Here is a 26,008-nt window from a genome sequence, read left to right as displayed (position 1 = left end):
CACAAGCTGAGTCAAGTGACAGGATGGGTTGCCACACCACCAAACATGCACTATTCATATTATGGGCACGCATCCAGTAACTGGGCCGGAATCTCCCCTCCAGAGAACCAGACTAAGATCTTTAATTACAGACTATCTGTATATTATTTCACAAGGTCTTAATCAGAAGGCCCCGTAGACTCGCTGGAGTGTCATGGTGCTACTCCAACACAAATAAAAGTCATTTTAGTGAGAGCACCTATGTAACAGCATGAAAAGCTCAATTTCATATTTTTTTAATTTAAAAAAATTAACAACTTCAAAAAAGAAAAATAATTTAAACCCCAGCTCAGCAGAATATAGGGAAAATATCAACTACTTTTAAAGAGATTTTGAGACTTAATTAGTGCTTATGAAGTATTTTGAAGTGACAGGGATAGAAGCATTTTAGATATCAAAAATGCTAGTAAAGGAAAGAAAGAATGCTTTTACATAACATATGTGAATTAGTTCCTAAACAAGTATTTTTGATATTGCATGAAATGACAGTTGTTCTTTAAGGCACATCAAGTCTATATCAGCCACATGCTAACTCCTTGCATCTTAAACCAACTCAATCATCTCCTGGACTTCAAATCAACAGGTTCTGAAAGATGGTTCCATTTATTATTACATGAAGGAATCTGACAACTTTGCTACAAACAGTGCTACTCTAGCTGAAACCAACATGCGCGTCCTTTCAGAAAATACTTTTAATGCCAATAAAATAGTACACAGGCAAAAGAAAGAGTTTTACCTTGGAATGAATTTATTCATGATAGCATAAAAGCAGTTGTACAAATCACTGCGTGGCAAATGCAGGTGCACCAGGGGTTTGAGTAGATATATCCAGCCCAGGCAAGAACTGTATTTAACATTGCGTGATTTACAATAAAAAGTAATAACAGACTCAATATCCAGAAGTAATCCTGCCTTCTCCTCCGCTGGCACTGACAACTGGTCTGAAACAGGTACAGCAATATAAAACATATTAATGGCATTCAAAGAAATTGAATGAGAGTACTTCACAGCACAATTGCACCGACAGGGACTGCTTGGGAAAAAAAAAGGCAACGAAAACAGATAAACAAAAAACTAGCAACTTGGATTAAGTGCTTACAGAAGGTATACAAAAAGGCATCAAAATACAAGTGATTTTATAACACCAATAGGATAAGGCATTTAAATATTTAAACGCCACAACAACAGGATTAAAGAAGTTTGTGTTTTCCAGGAACTATATGAAACGAAGAGGCAGATTCTTCTAATGAACAGAATGTTCCTCTTCTATTCCTATTTGATGTTCTCAGCATATAACTTATGCTCAACTCTAAAACAAACTCATTTGAATTTCAACAGAGCAATCCACAATGCATACCTCCAATTCCTCAAAAGCCCACTGACATGCAAATTTATGAAAATCTGTAGTTTGAAATCAGCTAGCTTAGATTTAAGTTTTAGTATTAAACATATAGATCATGTTTTTAATCTTCACTTCAAAGTAATTTTCCCAACACTAGTTTATATTTGGCATTGTCAGGGTAACTATAAAAGGAGAAATTACTTGATTACTTACAGCTATACCTGGCTTTTAAATTAGATTAGGTACTGTTGCTAATCAGAAGATACACTAACCATGAACATAAAGTCTTTTACATAAATGTCCCCTATCTAACAACAGACTCATTGTAAATACATAATTTGTATTGTTGCATTTGGATTAATATTGGCACAAAAATTTGGTACAAAACCAGTTCTGTAATTAAGGTAAGAAGCTAAACACTTGTTAAATACTGTTATTACTGACTTTGATACGAACACAAAGCTTAGGTTTTCATTAGTTCCAAAGCATCTTTCTGCATAGACTCTTACTTAAAAGGCTGACACTTCAGAAGTAGTACTGGCATCCACCTTGCTTGAGGCAATGAATCCAAGACATACTGAAATATGTCAACATCATACCCCAAGTTATGCCTTCCTCTATGTGATGAAATAACTACTTAGCTTACTTACAGTTAAATATACTGGTATTTATTATACAGACTGTAGTGAAACCAGACTTTTCTGTCAGTTCATACAATTTTCACTTAAACACCTCTTTCCATTTTTAATGACAATCTAATATTAAATACACTTACATATTTCAGAAATAAATTTGTTCTAATCCACTTAGATTATGTCTATTTTACTATAGCTAAACTGACTTACAGTAAAAGAAGGAATGACTATGTTATGTCCCAGACGGGGGGAGGGGATGCCTACATACTACCTTAATGCAGTGGCATTAGATTTCTGGTGAACATTTTCCCCCCTCAATTACAAGAAACCCATGAGTCTCATTACTGTTAATAAAAGTTTTTCTTACTGAAGTCTTTAATACTTTCCCATCAAAATGGGTCAGTATTTGGCATTTGCTTTCCTCTACCTCTAAGGAAAATAAAATAGTACATAAAATTCAAATGCCATCTTTAAATTTGGAGACTATTTGCTTTGCAAAAAAATTGAAACAGAGAGATTTAATCCAATCTAAAACTGAAATTTCTATATAACCTTCATTCTGAACTAACTTCACATTTATTACTTTAATCAGTTTAATACTGCTATGTATTACAAAATATTTGCAATAAAGACAAAAGGAGAACTAACAGACATTAAGGTGCTTGATTTTGTATGGCATGAATACTAATTGGGAAGTTTTGCCATCTTCCAGAGAAGACACTGTGATTAAATAACACAGTGGCATTTTTTCCCCCCATTTCCTTTACAGGACAGAAAGAGAAGGAAAATAAGTCCTACTAGATTCTAGAGCTAGAAAATGTAGAACTGCATTTTTTAAGTAGTAGGTATGTGTGTATGCATGAACGTATATGTGCAATAACTCCATTCTCTGTCCTAACTTTCAACCGTTTAAGAAAAAATTAAAGCGTGACAGGTAATGAAACAGAAGATTCTCTTATTGATGCCATAGGAAGAAGTATCCTAATTTATGAATCAGCATTGAGTCCATCACCTGATTATTGATACTAACACTGTTACATGGTGTCAGGGATTTGGCCATTTTTGTGATGAGTTTCCAGTCACATCTTGTGGCAGCTGCTTACTGACATACTGGAATATGATTTCCAATGTCCTGGCAGCACCTTGCTTTCACAAACACAACCTTTCATTTTTGCTGAAAACACTATTAAAAATAATACCTTTCAAAAAAAAAAGTCTTTGAAGTCCAAAATGTTTAATATATTTCTTCCCTTAGAAGTTATATGCATTTTGATGCTACAGCAGCTTTTCAGAGTAAGTACCAGTCATTAGACAACTAAACTTGAATGATGCTATAGAAAGAGCATCTGGTTTAAAAGATGGAGCTCGGAAAAAAAAAAAAAAAGTAAATTTTTTTCAACTCCTGGAGCTTACTACCCATTCAGCTCTGATCATGCAAACTATCACTTACAAGCTAACACTTTAAACTACCATGACGTCACCCACCTCAGAGTCAGAGTACAGATAAGGCTCTACTGTTTTCTTACAAGTTCTTTCTGATTTTCTCTGCCCTCTCATCTTCCTCCTCAAAACTTCCTCCAAAATGTAAACATCATTAAGGTTACTTAATTGAAATAGCAAAGCCCTAACACAACTGAGAGTACAGAAGTTTTCACTTCGGTGATCTAAAAGTAACTGAACTTACCAATCAGCTCTTGGCAATCCTTATTAATTATACTCTGTTCTGGTAGGTCTAGAGAGCCATCCCAGGACGCTAGGCTGTCCCCCTTTCCCACAACATTAAGTGCAATCTGAAATCAGAAAGAGAAAACCCTCTAAGCATTTTAGTATCCTTTCGTAGTTACCCAATTATTAAACTTAATTAAGAGGAATATCCTAAAACTGAATCAACATACATGCTTTTTAAAATTCCAGTGCTACATCTCTTTTGTATAGATACCTGGTAATTAAATAATTTACCCCAAGTCAAACACAACTGCAAGTATTTCCGGCTTCTTCATTTAAGCTCGTATTTACCTTCCAGACTTTGGCCCTCAGATCAGCAGGCAATTGCCTTCCTTGAATGATGTTTCTCACAGTTTCAAGATCACAGCCTCCTTCTTCCAGAGCGTCTGCAAGATCTTTTTCCCTACAATAATGATATGTAATTTGTTAATTAAAAATGCATTATACAATATTTTGCGTTGCTTATCTATTACACAGATGTAGACTGGAGGCTACTATCAGGCAAAACCCACACATATAAAGATATGTTAGAAGACGATTTGCCAATTACTGAAAATAAATATTTGCAAAATGTTATTGATTCCTTCACTTTTAAGGCTGCTTGTTCAAGTTCTAATTCCATTCAATTTACATAAGAGAAAAACAAATAAGTCCCGAGTATTTGTTTGCTTTCATGAACTGACAATGTTGCAAAATATATCGTAAGACTGCAAATTTAGTTGTAATTTACAACTTAAGAGATACACGGCAAGTTTTCACACACATGCAACGCGTTCAAAGCAAACAGTACACCTAAATTAGATGGCAGAGTTCCTTTGAATAAAGTATGACATGACCTGGAAAACAGAAAACTTATTTTAAAGGTTTAGTGCAGTCAGCTCTTAACCTCATCTTTCCCTGAAATGGGAAAGGACTTTTTAGTCAAACTCAGGTTATAAAGTCCTAGTACCATAAGTGTAGACATGTGCACAAGACTGAATTAAAACATATAAAAATGTTAATAATAAATAGTGTAGAAAGTAGCAAAATACACAAATTCAGAAGGCAGTCAAACAGTGATAGTTTGCCAGAGTACAAAAGTTCATAAGCATTATTATAAGTAAGAAGCTACGTATTGAGAAATTATTACTTTACAGTCTCTCTGATAACTTCTGCAAACTGTTTCAATGGTTCCATGCTGTAAACAATGAGAGAATCACATCTGATGATTTCAGGAATTTCAGTATTACGTAGCACAACAGTAGCAAAACGCCAGGTTCACTGGAAAAATAGCAATGGCAGTGATACACAGGTCCCGTAGGCAAATCTTCCTCCTTACTGTATACTTTTAACTGTTCTCTACTAGTTCTGACATATGCCTTAAGAAAGGCTTTGCTTCATATACCTGAGGAGCTCAACACGCAGCTGGGAGGCTTTTAGCCAGAGCAAAACATAGAATCTGATTGTTTATTCAGGACAAATATTCAAGTATGAAGAGGCATTGCTTGTGAACAACGCATCTATTTATACACGTGTAAGAACAAATGTTAAAGTGTTAATAATACAATTCTCAATTAATCCACATATTACATACTATGCAGTCAGTTCCAAATATCCATGGAAAAAGAAAGTCAGCTGTTGAGTGCTGTCTGCTTCTTTAATTTGCGTATATCCACAACTAACTCCTTGATATAAAGCTTCTCAATTTTGGTCTTACACACAAATTTCTGATTTTCTAAGTATCACCCTTTTTGATAAACAGATTAAAATCTCAATCTTGTAAGCATGTACACACACGCGTAACAATAAGCAATAAGCTAGCCTTAGTTAAGACTTCTCAAAGTATTTACAAGTTTGCAGAGTAAGCATTTTCCTTGCATTTTATCACCCAGTTTCTTTGCCAGTATTTTTGGTAGCACTTTAAATCATATTTCAAATATACACTGGGGTACAACTAATAGATTGTTTTCTTTGAGTAATTTTGCAAGTGTGCATGAAAGAAAATACAGTTTACAGAGATTGACTTGCCTTGTTTTCTTATTTTTCAGTATTAAAGAAAAAATCCCCAAGCCCACTTATTACAGAACTACAGGCTGCATGGGTGAATAACCCCTTCCTGAGACAGAAACGTGGTGGAAAAAATACACAAGCATACTTGCATATCTGTCACCTATCCTGTTGTCCTACTGCGCACAAAACAATCAACGCTGGAAAAATAAAAACCACCAAATCGGTTCACCCTGAATAAAGATCAAGTGTTTCCAGGACATTTGCACAGAGACCAAGCACTCAGCGGAACTGCATGAAATCTGGGATGATCTAACTTCAACCGAAGCCAACATCAAACATCAGCTGAAGACAGTTAGATGCTCTTAGATACATTGTGGTTTCTGTGCACACTAAGTATGACAGACATGAGAGCAACAGCTAGGCCTTGAATTATAGCACACAAAATACAATTAGCTGCTACAAATATTATCCAAGTATTAAATAGGCACGTGTAGAAATAAACGCAACAGCTTCGTACACGTTGTATTTCAGGTGGAAAGGGTGTAAATTGCAATACTGAAGTTTGGTTTCTATGTCCTCCAAAGAATTATTTGAGGGGAAAAAAAAAGTAATGTAACATATGTGAAACAACACCTAAAACCACATCTATGCAAATTACAAAAACACACATGGCAAAGAATATTTCACAGACCCAGGAGTACTAACTCTACCAGTCACTTGTACTTAATACTCACAGCTTAAAAAGCTGTGAACGGGTTAACATCAAGATCAACTTCAACATGTTAGCGGCAAATGTGTGCTTCCTCTGTTTGTCTGATAATATATTACTGTTTGCAAAAACCTTCATAAGTACTGTCATCTGCACTTCGTACACTGTGAAGATGACAGACAAATGCTACATTCACTATTTTTCTTTAAAAAGTAAGAATCTGACACACCCATCTCCCATACTGAGGTAAATGAAATAACAGTGAAGGGGGAAGACTGTGTTATTCTCTTTATGATTTAATTAGCTATTTTTTCCCTCCATCAACTCCCAAGACTGTTCATAGGCTAGAAGTAAGGACTCAAAGATTAAGAAAAATTATTTTCTAATACGTATTCTATTCACGCTATCTTGCAAAGTGATTTTGATACTTTAACACACGTCCACTGGCTGTGTTTTACTTTATTTCAGTCTGCACTGTGAATGTTCCAACAAACTGCTAGTAATCTGGACCCTTGTCTTTCATGAGTGAAGATCAGCTAGGAAGCACAATGTTGCTATAAGCGTATCTGGAGTCAATCTCCATACTTGCAGAAGGATCTCTGAAATTCATGCCAGTCCAGTGACATATTATAATCAATAGGTAACGACGTTCGCAGACATTCAACATGGTTTCTTTTTTTTAAAGCCAAAGCAATTAAGATCTGAGAGAGAGCTGGAGGCAATTAAAAAAAAAATAATTGATCAACTGTTGGGACTTCAGCTTCACTTTTTAAAGAACTATTTATTTATTTATATATAGCTCTGAGGTAGTTGGTAATAATCACTTATAAATACTAACGAAGAGGTGAAGAAATTGTGTTGGGGCTGTGAACAGCAGGGAAAAGATTGTAGGAAGTGTTTTGATAAGCTACAGATACGTAGGAAAAGATGTACAGTATTAAGAAAACTATAAGCAATCAGTAGATTACCGTGCCTGGAATGTATCTGCTAAAGTCACTATGTCTGCTCATTTGTTATTAGGAAAGACAGATCCCTTTGAACTGCTTCTTCCAAGTCCAACTGCATTTTTGGAAAGAAAGGCTTCAAAAGTTTGAAGCTTTAATTTGTGATGGGAACATTTCTAATACTAATATTTTATTTTCAGAAGCCAACAGGTATCATCTACACATACCAAATTCATTGTTCAAAATGCACCTACCAGTCCTCACAAGATCACTCTTCTTCCAGATATACTGAATCTACTACTACACACCTGCCTGTTAAAAGTATTACTCAGTGGCCTAAAAGAGGGTTAAAACACATACTCCCACTTAGACTATACCACTTACCAAAGCGCTTCCTATATTCTGACCACCGATCTGATGTTGGCGTAATGCTTGAACAGCTTCTTTGATTATTTTCTTCTACACTCCTCCAGAAACACACCCATCAGAGCTCTAGCAGGCCGCCACCACTTTCAGCGTAAGAAGCAGTATTTCTTAAGCATCTTTACAAATCATTCCTGTTTTCCCTAAATCAGAAGCAAGGCTGCTACCAGCTGAACCCTTGCCAAGAGTATAATCAATTTTAGTTTCTACAAAGTCGTCATCTCCTAGGACATGACACACATCTAGTCTGCAAGTTTTTGTGTATTTCTGATAATCGTAGCATGCAAAGAGAAAGACAGGCACATACATCACAATTATGAGGCTGCCTATACATATCCAGGTTAGTGCCAGATGGCACTAATTTATTCTAATATATTTTTATTATTTTTGTTACTAAGAAGGCATTTTAACCAAAGTACGTTTTAAGCAAAGTACTTTACTTGAAAAAGCTCACAATAGCATGCAGGTTTATAACACGCAGTAGTTGGAAACAAGCTTTACTTCAAGGAAAACTGGGCAAGTGAATAGTGCTCATGAAAATTTCCTAAGTCAACGGCTAATATAAATTTATTTCTAGAATCATCATTCTGCCTTCCCACAGAGGAGAACATCGCTTCCCTCTACAGAAAACTACCCATATAAAAGCTTCTTCCTGTCCCCCGAAATATGGTTTTATATAACCTAGCTACTCTAGTTCCTACTTTTAATTTACGATTCTTTGACTCCCAGAAAAAAGCCTCAACAAGAGCTATATTAAATAGGAAGTAATAAGGAGTGTTTGTTCTCTATTGAAAACAAAGAAACAAAAATCAATCTCTCACATTTACTTCAAAATATCTATTGTATTCAGAACACCATTTAATATTCTTTTTTTCTCCCAATGGAACTCTGGAGAAAAATATTAATTCCCTGATATTTTTACCTGCATTTTTTCCTCGAGTGTGTTAACCTTGCACTTCACTGCAAACGATTTTTTTCTTCGTGTGCTTCCAGAAAAAGTAGCGTGGCTACAAGCACTAATAAGCCAGATTCTGAGCACAGAAAAAATATATATGTACTAGTTTTGTCACCCTGTTGTATGAAACAGCTGGAATCTATTTTGGGACCCATAAGATGAACGATTTCAATGCAAAGTTAAATGCACAGGAACAATTCCATCTGTGCTTACAGTTATATTTAGCTAGTTCAGGTCTTAACTTACAAAGTATAGATCTTAAAATAAAAAATACTACTTGATGAAGTTCTCTGAAGGTTGAGTATTTAACAAACATCTGCAAAAAGGTTTTAGAAATTAATTCATAACTGTTTATATCTTTATCTGTTTGAGAACCTGAACATGAAAAATGAAGTCCAGATCATTTATTTCCTTGATAAATGAGGAAAGAAAAACCTGTAACTTCCAATTACAAGCATTTTAACTAAACAGTCCAGCTTGTTTCTGCCTACACACTCTATTGACTAGGTGCATTTTATTGACTAAAATTATAGTTAAAATAATCAAAGAAGCAGACAAAAAAAATTTAGGATTTTACAGCACAGCTTGAAAGCAGTCTGCCTGCCTTCGTATTTCACAGCATTCTTAGCTTTGGACACAGATATGTCTTCCAGCATCAAATACTGCTGGCAATTTCTCAAATTAATTTTTGAGAATATGCCAAATAGCTAAAAGAAATATTTAATAAACAAGATCTGACAGATTTTCTCATTTCAGAATGAAAACTGTTGATAAACTTCCTGTATTTACTAGAGAAAAAGCTGACAACCTCATCTTTCAAAAACTTTCTCCCCACAACTTAGTGTATAGTGTTGGGATTTTTTTTTAAGCTTGCATTGTACAGTGGTAAATTTCCCTGGTTTTTGTTAAACAAAACACCAAGCAGTCAATACAGATGTTGAGGGGTTTAACTCCTCATTAGTTTGTGTCTCCTACCCAAATCACTTATACCAGCACTGCACATTGAGGTGATACAGGGGGAAAAAAAAAGGGGCATTTTATGTTAATAAGCATGTCTAGGTTCTACATACTCAAGGTGCTATCACAGTCTCTGAACACAAAATTACATCTGCTTTTGAATCCCCCTAAGGAACTGAATAGAGGACAAGGAACCAGCACTGACTGTTTTGTTCCCAGAGTTCAGGTGTATATATACATCATTTTATGTTTCGCCCTGATCTTTTTTAAGCATGAAATGTTATTGCACAATCCTATATACTTCAAAACTATGATAAGGTAGGAATTTACACCAAAAAGCTCATTCAAAAGATACATATTATACTTAGAAAAACAACAACTGCTCAACAGCATTCAGATATGTATACATGACAACAGTTTAAATCAAGAAACAGAAAAGGAAATATTTCACTGAAACTGGCTTTAAGAAAAACAAACCACAACAAAAAAACCAAAACACAACAAAACCAAAAAGCCATGTGAATTTTCTAAACAAGCAATAAAGAATACAACTTTATGTTATTCACAGGGTACAGCTCTAGTAACAGGACGTATTCTGCCATATTAATGTAGCATTTAAGCATAAGCCTCCTGAACTCTTCCTATAAAGCCTTACAAAATCTCTTCTAACAACTGCTGTCAAGATTGCCTTTTCTAGTAGTACCAGCATATCAAATTTCCTATAGTTAGATTTTGAAGCTGCCAGTCAGAATGACACAAATGCTGGCTGCACCTTGAATATGTCTGGAAACCACACTTGTGCTTCGTTCTTAACCAGGAATGTTGTGATCTGTGAGACTGTAATATTCTTTCAACACTAGTAATGAAAGAAGTTTGAAATATTTAGTCAGCTATATTACAACATGGTTCTTATTCCACATCCAGGGTTATATTTCAAAGTGTCAAGACTGCACCACCAATGAGCCTGTCCTTAACTTTGTAATTATATGTCCCAACAGTCAGGCCTGTATTTAGAAATAATGCTTATGCAGTACTGTACCTATAGAAAGGACTTCATAAATTTTGAAGGTGTAACTAAAAGCAAAAAAAAAAAAGGCTAAAAACCTACAGCAATTCATTTGCATTTGCTAGTAAATGATACTTTACTGTTTTATCCAAGAGCTGTGTTTACAGAACCCACCTAGACAAAGAACATGTACCAGCCACACCTGCATGTGTGTCAATTCTGGCTTCTATACAGTGAGATAAATAAGTGCAAAGAAGGCTAGGCATAGTTAGCAAGAAACTTGGAATCTGCCGCATAAAATAAAGCCTAGAAGCAAAAACATCAGATTGGAAATTATTGTAAAAAGGAGGTCTGTAATTGTTTGAAAAGCGTGTACGTGGAAAGGTCAAAGAGCAATGCTGTGGCCCAGAACCACAGAAAGAAATCACATGCAATGCAGAACCTCAAAGAGAAAAACAAAGTGAAGACACACAGGAATAGACATGAGGTGCAGTAAGAATAGCTTCAATGTTTAAACGCAATGTTCATTTAAGCCTCAGCAGTCTTAAGTGAATACGCATGCAACAAATACTAAAGCCACATCACTGTTACCATCGAAATGATCCTATACACGCTCCAGAAACAATCTCTATTCTTGTCCTAGGGGTTCAACGTAAAATCCATTATAAGTAATAGCTGCACTAGAGGAGGGCGGTGAACAAAATCATTCAGAAAACAAGCCAGGACCTGTTGTTGCCACCTGTGCTTGATCAGGTAGGCAGAGAGAGGGGAAGCTGAAGTGAACAAAGCAACTCCACTCCAGGCAGACAGGCGCACACATCCAGCAGCTCCTACCGCATTTGAAAGCTGCCATTTTAAACTGGAGCAACCGCCTCGCTCCGGGCTGGGCACGGCCCCCGTCTCGCCCGTTCTGACGACGGCGCTTCCCGTTTCGGGGCACGGGAGCTGCCGAACGCCCGGAGGCGTTTGCCCCGAAGGTTCGCCCCGGCCTCCCACCCCGCTGGGGCCTGCCAGGTGGGTGGGGGGCCGGAGGGGTGCCGCCCCCACCATGGGGAGCTCCTTCAGCCACCCTGCCCCCGCCGAGGGCTCCGCGGCGGCGACGGGGCCATGGGCGCCCCCGCCCCACGCGCGAGGGGCAGCCTCAGCCTCACAGCCTGAGTGCGGCGGGTCCCGGGAGGAGGAGGCGTGGTAGGGAATCGGCCTCTCTCGTCCACCGCCCTCCCTGCAGAGGGGAGGACACCGACACCCTCGTAACTTACCAGCTGCTCGGTGGCGGCGTCGCCTCTTCCCCTTCCGCCATAGCTGTTGACGTGCCTCCCCGTCGAGCCGTAAAGCGCGGTCGGGTGGTGGTTTGTTTTGCCACCACCCCCGGACACCTCTCCCCACCACGCACCGGCTCTCGTCCCCGCCTCTCCCGTACTGTCGTGAAGTGAGGGCGCCCGCCGCAAAGCGTGGAAGCCTGGCAAGGGAGAAGATGGGGTGTGCCTGCGTGAGGAGGAGAGGCGGGAGCGAGGGCGAGGTGGGCCGTCGCCTCAGGCAGCGCCGGGCTCGCTGCGGGGAAGCGGGGCGCGAGGGGAGCGAGCGGGCCCTCGGTAGTGACTGGGGGGAGGCCGCGGTTACAGCTCCCCTCCCCAAGCAGAACCCTGTTCGTAAGGGCTAAAAATCATCTGGTAGCGTTCATCGGCAACACTACAGACGGAACAACGCTAAAGCTCTCGATCATGCATGTTCCTTACCCGCGTACACCCTCAAAGGGGAAAAAAAAACCAAGTACACTTCTATGTAAGTTAAGAAAAATGGTTCAAGTAACTTATACATGGAATAACAGTGCCACCTCATGATAAATTCACGTCCTCACACTTGTCGGCTTGCTCCGGGGTGTGCGGCGGTACGCAGGCGCTCAGGGTTTAGGCAGGGCTGCTCCTGTGGAGAAAAGACAGGCGCTCGCTGCTCTGTGTGCGGAGCCGGCTCCCGAAGGGCCACGGGCGGCCCTTCAAAGGCGGCTCGCTGTGTTTTCCCGTATGTATTTGTTTCTCAGAAAAGATTATGTAAGTAATCTCAATCGAGAAAGTAGGTATCTTATAGCATTAAACCAGATTCAGGCAGTTAAAAAAGAAGAATATTTTGAAGGAGAGGGTAATATTTTAAAGCCCTTTACTCTTTTTTTCCGCTTCATCGATACTTTTCGCTTAAAAAACTAAAACAAAACAAACTGACGCATCTTAAGCACCTACTTTTATTACTTAGGAAAAAGTATTGCAAAATGTTCCCGAGGCATCATTTTCCTTCTGGAAACGGGAAAAGACACACACACACCCCCAGTCACACCCACCCCGCCCCGGTCCCCTCAGCGGCCCCGCCTCTCCGCCGGGAGAGCCGTGCCAGTGCGCAGGCGCGGCCCCGGGGGGCGGAGCCAGGCGCGGGCCGCGCGCCCCGCCCCGCCCCGCCCCGCCCTCCCCGCGTGGCGGCAGCGGCGGCATGGGGGACACGCTGGAGGAGCCGTGGTGGGAGACTCCGTCCGGGGCAGGCAGCAGTCCAGGTATTCCTCTCCTGGAGCTCCCTTCTCGCACTAGGCTTGAGACAGTGTTCCTCAGGGCCGGCCCCCTCCTCCCCGGCCTTCCTTCTTCCTTTTCGGTTTTTTTTTCCACTTCCCCCCCTTCCTTCAGCCCCTCAGCTTTCCCTTCCCCGGTCTTAATTAACTTCTGGTTTTCCCTCTCACTCGGGTGGTTTGTTTTTTTTTTCCCCCTTCCTGTGCTTTCTTTTCCCTGCTCGCTGCCGATGGTGGTTTTTGTTTGTAAACAAAATTTCCGCAGCCAGGTGAGGTCTCATCTCTGACCCTTCAGACCCGGGATAGTTAGAGGGTGAAATGTCAAACGAAAACATCAGTACTTAAGTGACAACAGGAACCCACTTCACAAAAAATACGTTTAATCGGGTTTTAAAAAACGGGGCTGAGGGGCGGGGACGGAGAAAACCGCTTGCTCAGCTGTCCCCCGCCTTCATTTAGCTTTTGCACTGTGTTTTCTTCCAAACCGAGTTTCTGTGATGAAAAGATGTTGCATAATGTGTGTTGGTTGCCGTTACCGACCTGAGGTTACTTACGGTTCTGGAAGGCCTTGGAAACAGTAAATCCATAGTAGGATTTGGAGAGAAAAATATCTGTGGTACTTGAAAAGCATCACCCGTGTGGTCACTGAGGTGTCTCACATCACCGTTGCCATGTGCTGTTGTAAAAGGTCGGGAGTTAAACAGTTTTTGTCTAGCCATTGCTCTTTGGAGTATGGTAGTATTGCTGATTTGTACCTTTTCCTGGCGATTATAATATCTGCCTCCTATACCTGGCTTTTTTCAGTTTATCTTAAAGCACTTTACAGCCTGTGGTTGCATCTGTAATATTGAGATTTAATGTGGAAATTTAGGTAGGTCTAGGCAACTAAAATGACTTTAAGACTTTACAGTGCCCTATTTTATTGATTTTTTAAAAAAAATTTGATTTTTAATTTGATTTTTTAAATATAATATTGGTAAGCGTTGGGAGTTATTGGGCATTATCTACACCTCTGGGAAGACTCCAAATCTTCCATTGTCTTGACAATGGTTGCTTATTTCCTGTGGAAAGGTACTTGGAGAATACTTTGAGAGGGAGCAGTGTAAAAATTTTATATATGTCATAAAGAGGGGTCACTAGCCCTAATAAGGCTTCTGAGCATTCCGTTTTTCTTTTTAGTCTCACGTAGGTTCCTTAAGCAGTTCCAGTTCCCATGTTAAATGCTCTTTATTAGGAATTTTTCTTTCAGGAGTCCTAATTGTCTTAAGAGCCTACCTGCACATTCTGCCAAACAGAGGTTTCATTTGGCATGGGTGGTAAACTGATTTTTATAAGATTGACAGCTTTCCTTTAGAAACTGGATGCAAAGCAGGACTTGGATGATAAACTTCTGACATGGATAAACCGTCCAACTTTGAGATGAGACTGTGAATTGCAACTCTTCCAGTTACGTAAAATTCCTTCAGGTTTTTGTAATTGTATAAAATAATTTGGGTGGGAAGGAACCTCTGGAGGTGTCTAATCCAGCCCTGTGTTAAAAGCACTCTATTCACCTTACTCCAAGAACATTCTTTGAATGTGTTACGAGCAATGATTACAGGTGAGTGTTGTGCAAACCATGTACTCTCCTGTTCATATCCCCACCTTTGTGAACTTGTTGGCAGGTTCTTTATGTGGAGCTGGTTGTATTAAGTTGACACAAGCCGTCAGTAAAGAAGAGCATCTGTTACTTTTATTTTGTGTAGCTATTTTTCACATACAACAGAAGTAAAAACCAAAGGCTAGTTTGTATTCTGTCTTATGGATACTGTAAAATGCTTTAAAATCAGTTGGCGTGAAAAGGGGAAATCAGGCTTTACAATGTAAGCAGCAATACAAGAAAGTAATTGCCTGTTAAGCGAGCACTTTTGACAGACTTGAGCAACTTTATTTCCATGAAACATCTAGTTTTGTTAAAAAAATTTACTTCATTTGCTGACCTATTAAAAAAAAAGCATCTCTGCCACAGCTGTAGATGCAAAGCAGAAGAATTAAAAATGTACTTTTTAAATGCTGATCTTTTGCCAAGTCCTTTAAGACTAGCTCTAGAATAAGTCCTGACCAATGGAATATTCCTCCTAATAACTCAGCCCTCAAAAGTGATTTAGATTTTAGCAACTTGTAGTTAGAAGAGGCTACTTTTAAGATGAAGTGTATGAAAGATGTTCAGACTCACTTAAAGGGTATGAAAACACAAAATATATATCCTAGTATATGGATATAAAAGTTAATTTGCTTTTGGCCACATCTTTGGAAATCATTATTTTATAATCCATATTAAAGATTAAAGGTAGTTACTGTCACTTTGAGACATGAATGTTTACCCTGCTGCAGGTGGTTTATAGATGTTAAAACCAAAAACAAACTCAACAAAAAAAACCCTGAAGGGATTAGCCATCTATTTCCCTTGTCACATGACACAAACTAAAGATTCTTGCCCAATAACCTTTTCAGCAAACCTTTAACTTTCAGAGGAGATTTGTGGAGAGAGGGATTAGGGATTATTGTCTATTTATCAGTGTTGTTTAGTGTTACATATGTCCCGGGTCATTTAAGTGCGGGGCTTCCTTCCCTCCCTTTTCCAGTTCATGTTGCAACTATGTCCGGTCTTGAATATGACTTTTGTATTGCATTCAGAACTATAAGGGAGAGGATAAGGAATACAAAGGAATTTGTTTAGTACTGGTGGAAGACCCCAACTTTTTCCTCTTCTCTCCATGAACAGGAAGAGCCCTCCTCGCAGCACTGTAAATGTCTGTATCTTGCCTGTAGCCAGCATGCCACATCTCCCAAGCAATTTGAGGGAGGATGGACGTCTGTTTTTCAGAAATTCTTCCAGTTTCCTCCCTTTATGTTACCACTCCTTGCCTTTCATTCTCGATGCTTTCTTTGTCTCCCTTAATCCCATAAGAGTAGTATCCCCGTTTGTCAGTTTGTTTAGGTCCTTAAGTAGGAGCCTACGCGGGCCGTGTCCCTCATGCATAGAAATGAATTGTGTCGTCCCAAGACAGGAGCAAAAGACAGGGAAACTCTTCTATGTCGACAGTACAAATAGTTGAGAAGTATAATATAGATTACTGAAGGTTATTGAAGTGGATTGAAAGTACTTGTGGGGTCCTTTGTGGGCTCTAAAGCAAAGAATGCTATTGCAGGAATTAATTTATTTTGTCAGAGTTTTTCTTTTCTTTCTGTGGATTGGCAATAAAGGGTGCCAAGCAGTATCAATTTGTAATGTTATTTGCAGCTACTGAGAAGTGGACTGTTTGTTGTCACACATTCAGTGGGAGTTTTGTTGCTTGATAGGAGCTGAGATCTGTTGGCAGACCTGTGTATGGAGAGGTTTGTACCTTTTTTTTTTTTTTTTTTTTGCTCATCCTTAAGTTACTGTCCCTTCTGATGAAGCTTGTTCTTGTACTGAAGATTTCTTTGATAAGCATGCCAAGTTGACAGCAGCTTTTTGAAATGTGTGTTTCTTCACATTTACATGTACTCATTCTGCAAGTTGTAGAACGCATAATGGTGTGCTTCTGTGTACTTTATTTGGATCTGAGCATACACGACGTAGAGCCCTAGGACTTTATAGTTACCTTTTCTTTGCAATATGGAAGAGTCATTCTTCAGTTTTTGCTTTTTGACACAAGTGTGTCTTGTAGGATACAAGCTGAAATAATTTTTTCATTAGACTGGTCTTTTTAAACTTTTCCTTTTTTTTAAGTACTCCTAGAGAATTTCTGGTGGAGCTGTCGAGGGAGGCATAGGTTTCTGTTGTGGGTTTGCAAAAATAGTCACGCAGCAGTACTAATGTCTTGTACTGTCTCAATGGTTAAGTTAAACTTTTAGCTGTGAAATAAAAGGGGAAAAAATTGGGTAACTGAATGCGTAAAAATCTTGCCTTGCTTCAGCAAAAGGATTGCGTTTCTGGCTATGGCACTGTGATTACCACCAGCTTTTGCTTTATTTAGGAATTAGGATTTGGCAGTTCTTAAAGAAACACCTATGTGAAAGGAGTTTTCCCACAAATTATCAGTTGAGCCATTTAAACTGTTGGAATGCACTCTGTTAGGGGAAGAAGAAGGAGGGAGACATTAACACCAGGGAAAGAAATTAATTTTTATATTCTAAAACAGTAACTTATGTTAGTTGATGTTACAGGATTTCTGTGGGGGGTTCCTTGCAGTAATAGTATCTTGTTAGTTTTAACTTTCTAAAGTGGAACAGAGAGAAATTTTCTTGTCAGAGCAACAGTTGCTGCTTTTCAGAAAATTGAAAACAACAAACCTGGAGCCTCTTATAATATTTTGAATTTTTGGTTTTTTGTTTGTTGGCTGAAAGGAAACTTTGAGTGAATGTTAAGTCTTTTAAAGAATTTATGGTTTAAGGAAAGGAAAAAGGCAAATTCTCTCATGGATGAACTAGAACTACTTGTGCAAAGGGTTAGTTTGGTTAAAAAAAACTCGCTAAGAGTTACGAATGCAGTTACCTATTTTACTTGTATGTGAGCAGTTGAAGGGCAAAATTATGGAGGTATGCAAGAAGAAAGTTGCACTTCTGTGTAAATCACAACTTTCTGTTAAGCTTGACATAAATTTTGATCAGTTCCAAAATACTGTTTAAGTGAACTGAAATACAAATACTATAGTCCAAATAAAATGGTAACATTTATTCCGCTAATACAAACAATATCCATCTCAATTCTTGCATCTATTTTCCTAAAATAACATCTGCGTGAATGTGAGTGGGGATAATTACACTAGTTAACTCACTGAGGAGAGAATTGTTCATCTTCAAACCATGCTTTAAAGTGATGCTTAGTACAACAAGGAGCTCGACATTTCTTTCAGTTCTGTACGTTATAAAAGAGCAGATTTCTCCATATGTCTCTTCATTTTGTCTTTACTACCGAACATAAGATAGTCATACTGAAAGACTTCTTGACTAGACCAACTATGAAAACAAAACAGCACCTCCTTCAACGCTTTTTCATTTCATTGATCGTATGTTTTTATAAATCACTGAGACAACATTAGCATTGTTATTTGTGGAACATGTCAAAACTGAATTTTTAGTAGAAACTTATTTGCATCTCGTGTGCTTCTCTACTGTGAGGGCCAAATCCTGGAATTACACCAGAAAAATGGGTGCAGAGCTTGGTCCCTGCAGACATGCAGTTACCTTTGGCTCCTGAAAATTGGGCTGTCTCTTTATGTCCTGTGATTGGTGACCATTGATGTGTTGACCATGTGGATGGTTTCAGACTTTTCCCCAATGGAAACAACTACTGTTGAGATTCAAATTGCTTAAATTCATTTTAATGTCATAGATAATGGAAAATTATTTACCTTCTCCCTCCGCTCTGAAGGCAGGTTTTAGACACAGTCCTTATAATGCGTAGCTTTGCAGAACTGCCGTCTTGGAGTGGTTTGTTGAGATGTCCGGCAGGAATTTTGACAGGTACTTTGGTTGTGCTTGTAGGCTTTGGTTTGGGGATCCGAGTTGGAATTGAATGGCGGAACGCATCAGTAATCTTGAAATAAACCGAGAAAATAAGTCATGCATTAGGGAGGAGAGATGGATTGTATATTTAGCTTGTCAGTGTCTTTTCCACTTCGTAAAACTAAATGCATTCCTCTCAGAGCTGTCTGTCTGAACTTTCTCTCCTTGGTAATGAGAGTGTAGCTTTGTATTTAACTTATCTACTTGATTGGTGAATATCAAAGAACCTGAATGGACTGAAATCCGGAGTAAGACTAAGAGGGGTTTTCTGTCAGCCCTCTGACTAGGGCAGCAGCCCTATGGGCTGAGGGATGCAGTGAACTGTGTGACTTCTCTGGGTGAATAATCAGAGAACTTCTACATGCAGATACAAGTCTTGATCCAGTCTTGAGTAGCAGGCAGTACCTAGCTTATACTTCACTGTGAGAGATCGTTCTTTGAAAGTTACCACAGTGTACACAAAATGAATGAACTTGTAAGAGAGAACTCTCCCTCCAGAATCCATCATAGCCATATTTAATTGTAAAGAAGTAACTAGACAAAAATAAAAAGTTAAAATGAGCACCGAAAAGGTGAAGACCTGTAAAGGCAAGGAGATTGTTTGAAAGGTACCATATCTGAAACTACCGTTAAACATGCACTACTCATCAAAAGGGCTTTTTACATCACAAGGCTTTTTATATACCTTTTATAGTTAAGCAACAGAGTAAAAGATGTTCACTGAGGATTTTTAAAAAAACATAAAATGGAAGCGGTGTTCAAATGAGGGCAATAGGAAACAGCATAGACACTCTGGTGAATTAAGTATGAATAAGAATGAGCTAGATAAAGCAAGTTCTGAGAAACAACTTCCTAGTGGCCATAAAAGCCTGCCTGGAATGAGTATTTATTTTAAAAAAATGTATCAGAATTCAAAAGCCTGCCATTTGGCTCTAGACAATTGTATATGACAGGAGTTCTCAAAAGGATAAGGTTGAGCCAACATCAGATCATTGCATGTGCTCAGTAGGGAGGAATTTTGGGAAAGTTTGCACACCACAGATGTGCTTAATGGATTGTGAGTAAGGAAAGAAAAATCAGCCTGGGCTAATTGAAGTTTGAGAACAGAGAGATAGAATAGTAACCATCTTCCAGAACAATGTGGTATTTTTCCAAGAGTTCTGAAGGAGATGATTTTGAAAATTGCTGAATCCTTAAGTGGTGTTGAGTCTGCCACTGAAATTGCTGGTGATCCTAGAGGGATGTGATGCCACTTTTAGGGTAAAGCTTCACAGACGATTTGCAAGTATAACTGTTGAACTGATCAATCTGGAGGAATGACAATAAGAAATAGCTTGTTCACCCACATGGTTACTCATTTTGCGATGGGAAAACATCCACACTTCTTGATGAGGATAATATTCGGTATGTGTTAGTCAGATATTGTTATATAGGTATATGGTATCAGATTGTCTAATAATGAACTAGGCAGTGTCTGTGAATGTCCCCAGGCACTGGAACTGTTGTCAATAGGGTTGAATTATTTGAATGGCCTGTTGCCTGGAATGGTCTGTCCCTGGAACAATTCTGAGGCATAGCTTGGGAGTTAGCCCAGAGGAAGGTTCATTTTGAGTAGGTAGTTTGTGTCTGGCTAGGTTGTTTTGGAGGCTCAGGTGGTTTCTGGTAGACTGGGTTGAGCTGTGTCTTGGTGTCTCTGGGAGGGGCGTAGGTGCCTTTAACTTACTATTATAGACGTGACCACATTATATCATGGTTTTTAAAAAAAAGTATGATAGTGGTCTCTAAGAAAAGAATCTTGGGAAAGCAAAGTTTCTGTGGAAAAAGGAGGAAAATTCTCACAGTTAAAAAACGGCAAGTGGATAGGAAGAAAGCACGTAGCCAGTTTACATAGTAGAGATACCATCTGAGCTTCACAGACACCTGTGATATTAAAATATTCATAAACTGCATGGGAAGAGAGTACGTCTACATATGGTATAAAAGGGAGGGTATTAGAAGCAAGAGCTGACGGTAGTTCATGGAGTTGAGTAATAAGGTCATAAAATGTGTGTCAGTTAAGTGTTAACAGATAACAAGTAATAGAAGTGGGGATAAGTAGTTTGCATACAGTAGGAAATATGACATTTATTGTCACTCAGAACATGGATCCTGGAGTCACTGTAAAGGGTCTTCAATGCTCAGCAATTGGCAGTTGTCAAACAGGTAACAGGCAGGTTAGGAATTACTAGGAAAAGAATAGAAGAAAACAAAACTGATAATTTTTTAGTGTGTAAATCCAAACCATGCCTATATTGTGAATGTTTTACAGAGTTTTGTCCAAACCCTTTTTGTCCAAAAGGGTATGGCAAAATGCAGAAAAAGGTGGCAAAGACCATCAGTTATGGAATGGCTTCTGCATGAAGATTAACCACATGCACTAAACATTTTCAAGTTGGTAAAATAGATTGTCAAGAGAAAAAAATACCAGAAGAAATCTAGCATTATAGTGAATAGGGGAATTCTGTCTAATAACATGCTTGAGAGGGCATCCACTGAAGGTGGGTTAAAGATAAGTAAAAAGTATTTTCCTGTGTCAATGAGCTACAAAACTCATTGTAGTTTTGTACAGGCCCTTTTTATACAAAGGGACAGGCACTTTTTTTAGGCAGCAATATAAATTGGTTTGGAGAGATTTTAGACTGATTCATGCGTTCATCAAGGACTGCTAAACACAAAGATGTGATGTGGATTTCAGCTGTGGATAGGTGTAAGTTGTAGACTTTTATAGTCTGGGTTTATTATTCTGTTTGCCTGGCACTTAACTTTTATTGTAAGCGTTTAACCGTTGGTCGCTACTAAAGACGAGATACCTAGATCCTGGACCTGAATGTGTATAACTTCATGTTTTTATTTTCAATATGAGAAAGTGTCAATTTATAGCTTTTTTTTTTTTTTTTTTTTTTTAAATACACTGAGAAAGGAAAGAGTTTGGCTTTGAAAGTGAGAAGGAAAAAGATGTGTCTTTCTTTGCTCTGGTTTCCTTGAAGATTTTACCTCTAGGCGGCAGCAAAGTGTTTCTTTTGTACTGCATCCCCGTATTTTCACTGAAACGGCATTGAAACTTATTAAATGCTGAATAAAAAAATAACATGCATTTTCGTGGTAGTCTTGAATTCTAGCACCCGTATTGTTAGTATGCAGGGGAAAAAAGGAAGAAAAGAAAAAAACCCAACCCTAAACCAAAAAGCATTTTGCTTTAGTTGCCAAAGGCACTTGTTAAGAAAGAAGGGGTTAATGCTGGAGGGGATAACTCTGTTACTGCTACGTGGCTTTACTTGAGTACTGAGTTGAAACAGTTTGCCTTCAGACAAGAGTATGGCCTGGTAGATGAGGGACAGTATGGAGAACAAAATATTTGTGTGGGCTACTCCTAGCCATGGTAATGTCTGATATAAATTTAGAGATGATATAAAACATGCCTCAGTTTCCTAACTATAAAAAGAATTAGATTAGCCATAATTTACTAAGCATATTGAGATGAATAGCTAAAAATATTGTCTTGCATGCTAAAGTGTGATTGTGTCTCTGACAAAGAGTTGTGGGTGGGTGGTTTGGTTTCCTTGGTATGGGTTTTTCTTGTGTGGGTTTTTTTGAGAAGTGTTCCAGTTCTGAGATTCCATAGGGTACAAAGTGGTTGGATGATTCTGTCTGTAGCTGATTGAACAGCAGTGTTAGTGCTTCAGGAAGGTATTTGTAGGCCCAGTGTTTTCCAAGTTTTGTTCATCTAACTGGTATTCAGGCTCTAAGGCCTTATTAAATCAGTGGGAAGTTAGGTGTGAAAATACTCCTGTGATCTGGCCTATCGTTTGCGCCAGCTTCCAATTTATTAAAACCACCATTTGCAAGATGGCCGTCTGAACCATCAGACTTTGTTTCAAGCAGAGATTTTTTTGGGATTCAAAACGATGTTCTATTTTGCAGTTCTGAATGACAGTATTGAATACATCTATATTATTATCACTTAGTACTGAGAGTTGTATTGTAACTGATGACTTTGTCAAGGTTTGGTCTGCTTACAGGTGTGTTATGTTTGCTTATAGCCACAATACCTGAGTTGAGCAACTCCTGGCATAGGCTCAAACTTGAGGATAACAGCTGTATTATAGGGCTTTTTTTCCTATGCAAATAAACTATACCAGTGTCAAGATTCTTTGCCAGGACAACTAAATTTGCACTTCAGTGACTGTACCAATCTAACTATATAGCTGTAGGGTCTGCTGTAGGCAGGGATTTAACAAACTGCCCATTTAGTTCTCTTCCTCCTCATTCAGCACTTAAAAATTGGTTTATTTTCATCATTCCTGATATAAATCCTAGAGAGGAAAGGCTGAATAACTTAACTTTAAGGAAAACACTTGTTGACACTTCATTATTTGAGTTTAATTACACATGTAGCTAGATCAAGGACTAAACTTAGTTTATTTTTTAAAAACTTGGTACTTGACAAAATATGAATCTCATATGAGTTGTAAAAATAAAATTTTGGGTCAGTTGGCTAGATCAATGCTTATGCTGCTGTACCTGTAAAGAGGGGATGGCATTATGTGGAAATTGTCTGAAAAGCACTTGGATATAATCATATATCATGTTCAGCGTTGGCTTAGTTGTATGCATACTGAAAATTCTTGTGCAATTCTCTTCATTCCTTCCCTACTACTTAGTGTAGAGGCATGTAAGCAGATATGTTGGCTGTGGCATGTTTGTGTATTGGAATGTTCATTTTGCTTTTTGGGCAGACCTGAACGAAGGCAAAAAAACCCTACATATAAATTTTGGTGGACTTTTTCAGTTTGATTTTTAACTCTTATCTATGTATGGGAAGTCTGTGTGTACATCAAGTATCTCTTCAAGTCTCTTCAAATGTATGCACCCTTTCTACCAATTCATTTCCTCCAAGATGAATGTTTTTCAGTCTCCGCCATTGGGTTTTTTTTGACACTCACTTGCGTTCTGAATTTGCTGGCTCTGTGTTCATCATTGGTGTTTAGTTATGGCTCCTTGAGTTCCCATCTGTAGGCACTTCTTATATTTGCTATCTTTCCAATTGATAGAAGAGGAAATAAGATACGTTTATCCTTCAAAAACCAAGCTGAGCTGCCTTTCATGTTCTGGAGAGCCCTCTTGAGTTCCCAGCAGTGCTCTCAAAACACCCCTAGAAACAAAATGCTACCCAGGAGCTACCTGTACAAGTAGTTGTGCGGTTTTCCTTCACTTAACATGTCTAAACACAGTTACATAAATATCAGCAAATAATTACACAGACAACCAATCCCAAAGACATTAAACTAGCCACACTCTTGAAATGAGAAAGTTAATGTGGTGTGTCTGTAAATATAACAGCATCATATTAGCTTAAGGTGTGGACCCAGAAAACACCAGAGTCTTTGTCAATAGTACTTACAGCTGTAGAAATAAGCAGTTAAATCTCATTTTCAAGGCAAGCAATGATCTAAGAGTCAATAAAGCTGTAGTTTCATAAGGATCTTTTAACTTCCTCAGCTTGACATCTACTTCAGAAGTTAATTTAAATCAGCTGTAATAGGAATTGGCAGGAGGAAGGGTGTTAGAGTGAGAACTCATATGCAGCAGCTGTGTTTGTTATTTCATAATGAGTGACAGCAGGTACTTCAGGGATGGGGACAAACACTCCATGGGTGACAACTATGGAATTTTCACACGTAACTGTGAAAATGGCCTTTCTTAATTTTAGAGAGGTAACTGTGAAAGCATGCTCTGAAATATCAGGATATATATATAGTCCATACAAACTTTGTTTTGTTTTGTTTTCCCCCCTACGGGCACAGAGGTGGCTTATCTGTAATTCAAACGGGCTGTCACGTATTTTACCACAACACAATGCTTGTTTTCTGGGGAGTGGGCTAAGGCAGGTGGGGGGGGTGGGTCAAGGAGAGAAAGTATGTGTGTTTCTGTGCTATTCAAGTAGCTTTCCTGCCTTTGGTCCTATTTTTTTTTCCCCCCTCTGGAAGTATGATGTATGCTTCTTCCTGTTGGAACTGTATTGATTTAAACAGTGGGAGCATGTAGTACTTCTGCTGTAACTTTTCTTATTTACCTTTCTACAGTCATTGTAGAAACTTATCTAGGAGAAATAACTTTATCTAATGTTCTTTCTCACTGCTTAGTTTTTAGTTTAAGAAATTTGAGCAACACGGGGCTATAGTTTTCAATTTTAGTGAAAGTGGCCAGGGGGTGGTGCTGAAGATCCTTTACACAAAAGTACACATACGTGTGTGCACATGCATGCTTCTTGCCAGACTTAATTTTGTTCTTGGATGATCGAATGCAGTCAGAATGTAAGCCAGGTCTGCAAGTGAGAATGAATTAATCTTAAGTGATAAACCTGAATATTCCCTTTGGTCTTTAAACAAGACAGCTTTGGTTTAAATTTCCAGTTAGACCTCCTCAACTGCACAGGGCATTCAGATATTTCCTTTTCTTTCACTAGGTCCTGGCATCTGTCTTCTAGGAATCCAAAGGGAAAATTCTCAGTTGTTCTGCATTTCCTTTTATGCAACCCACTTGTGTGTATGACTATATTGAGATGTGTAAGCAGGAGCAGTATAAATAATCCTTATACTTACTAATGTTGGTAAAACTTTAGCCAGAGTATTGTCTGGCGCGGGGCACTGCATTTTCACACCATTATAAACAGCTCTGCAGAGGGAAAATGATTAGTAATCTGTACAGCTGTAGTACTTGAGCTATTAAGTGGGAAAGCAATTAGGTTTGTTTAATCTGGAGAAAACAAAACTGAGGAAAGACATGATAATTTGTCTTCTAATATGTGAAAGCCTGTTGCAGAGAAAATAGTTTCTGAAGTCCAGTGGAGGGGTAGGAGAGCGAATGCTGAACTGCAATTTCAGCAAAGGAAATTTATTTTAGAAATTAGCAAGATTCTTAAAGGCAAACGATATTCCAGCCCTGTTATAGATTCTTGGGGTAACTGAAATTGTCACTGCAGAAGTTTTTTAGAACGGGATGAACCAGGCATTTGTTTGGAAGGGTTTAAGTGAAGCTGTAATATGGCAATAGGCTGTAAAATGTCCTGAGGTCCATTTTAAGCTCTCTTTTCTGCTATTTCTAGTCTTGTGCTGATATTTGGCCTATTACAACACTCTTGATTTCAGTAATTACCTATTTGATT

General features: G+C 38.6%; 3 protein-coding genes across 11 annotated transcripts in view; 1 reads left to right on the top strand and 2 right to left on the bottom strand.

Moving 5' to 3' along the window:
• Positions 1-12,093, bottom strand: part of TBC1D23 (TBC1 domain family member 23) — a 34,737-nt gene extending 22,644 nt beyond the window's left edge. For both annotated transcript variants that reach the window (XM_064467279.1, XM_064467289.1), the window contains exons 1-4: positions 11,984-12,093; positions 4,033-4,144; positions 3,701-3,806; positions 776-980 (exon numbers count right to left, since the gene is read on the bottom strand). In XM_064467279.1, coding sequence (XP_064323349.1) covers positions 776-980; positions 3,701-3,806; positions 4,033-4,144; positions 11,984-12,024 — 464 coding nt within the window. In that variant the 5' untranslated portion in view covers positions 12,025-12,093. The remainder of the gene's footprint in view (positions 1-775; positions 981-3,700; positions 3,807-4,032; positions 4,145-11,983) is intronic.
• A 1,071-nt stretch (positions 12,094-13,164) lies between these two features.
• CMSS1 (cms1 ribosomal small subunit homolog) overlaps positions 13,165-26,008 on the top strand; it is a 254,267-nt gene continuing 241,423 nt past the window's right edge. For 2 of the 5 annotated variants that reach the window (XM_064467370.1, XM_064467343.1), the window contains exon 1: positions 13,165-13,263. In XM_064467370.1, the coding sequence (XP_064323440.1) occupies positions 13,203-13,263 (61 nt within the window). In that variant the 5' untranslated portion in view covers positions 13,165-13,202. The remainder of the gene's footprint in view (positions 13,264-26,008) is intronic. The other 3 variants (XM_064467351.1, XM_064467378.1, XM_064467360.1) reach the window with 2 other exon arrangements.
• Positions 15,002-26,008, bottom strand: part of FILIP1L (filamin A interacting protein 1 like) — a 215,869-nt gene continuing 204,862 nt past the window's right edge. For 2 of the 4 annotated variants that reach the window (XM_064467274.1, XM_064467267.1), the window contains 2 exons: positions 18,651-18,835; positions 15,004-17,367 (listed from right to left, as the gene is read on the bottom strand). In XM_064467274.1, coding sequence (XP_064323344.1) covers positions 17,277-17,367; positions 18,651-18,835 — 276 coding nt within the window. In that variant the 3' untranslated portion in view covers positions 15,004-17,276. Of the gene's footprint in view, positions 17,368-18,650; positions 18,836-26,008 lie in introns of all 4 variants that reach the window. The other 2 variants (XM_064467250.1, XM_064467259.1) reach the window with 2 other exon arrangements.

The sequence above is a fragment of the Phalacrocorax carbo genome, chromosome 1 (assembly GCF_963921805.1).
Source record: "Phalacrocorax carbo chromosome 1, bPhaCar2.1, whole genome shotgun sequence".
Lineage (NCBI taxonomy): Eukaryota > Metazoa > Chordata > Aves > Suliformes > Phalacrocoracidae > Phalacrocorax > Phalacrocorax carbo.
Note: the sequence above shows the minus strand (reverse complement) of the source record. Positions and strands in the feature narration are given on the sequence as shown.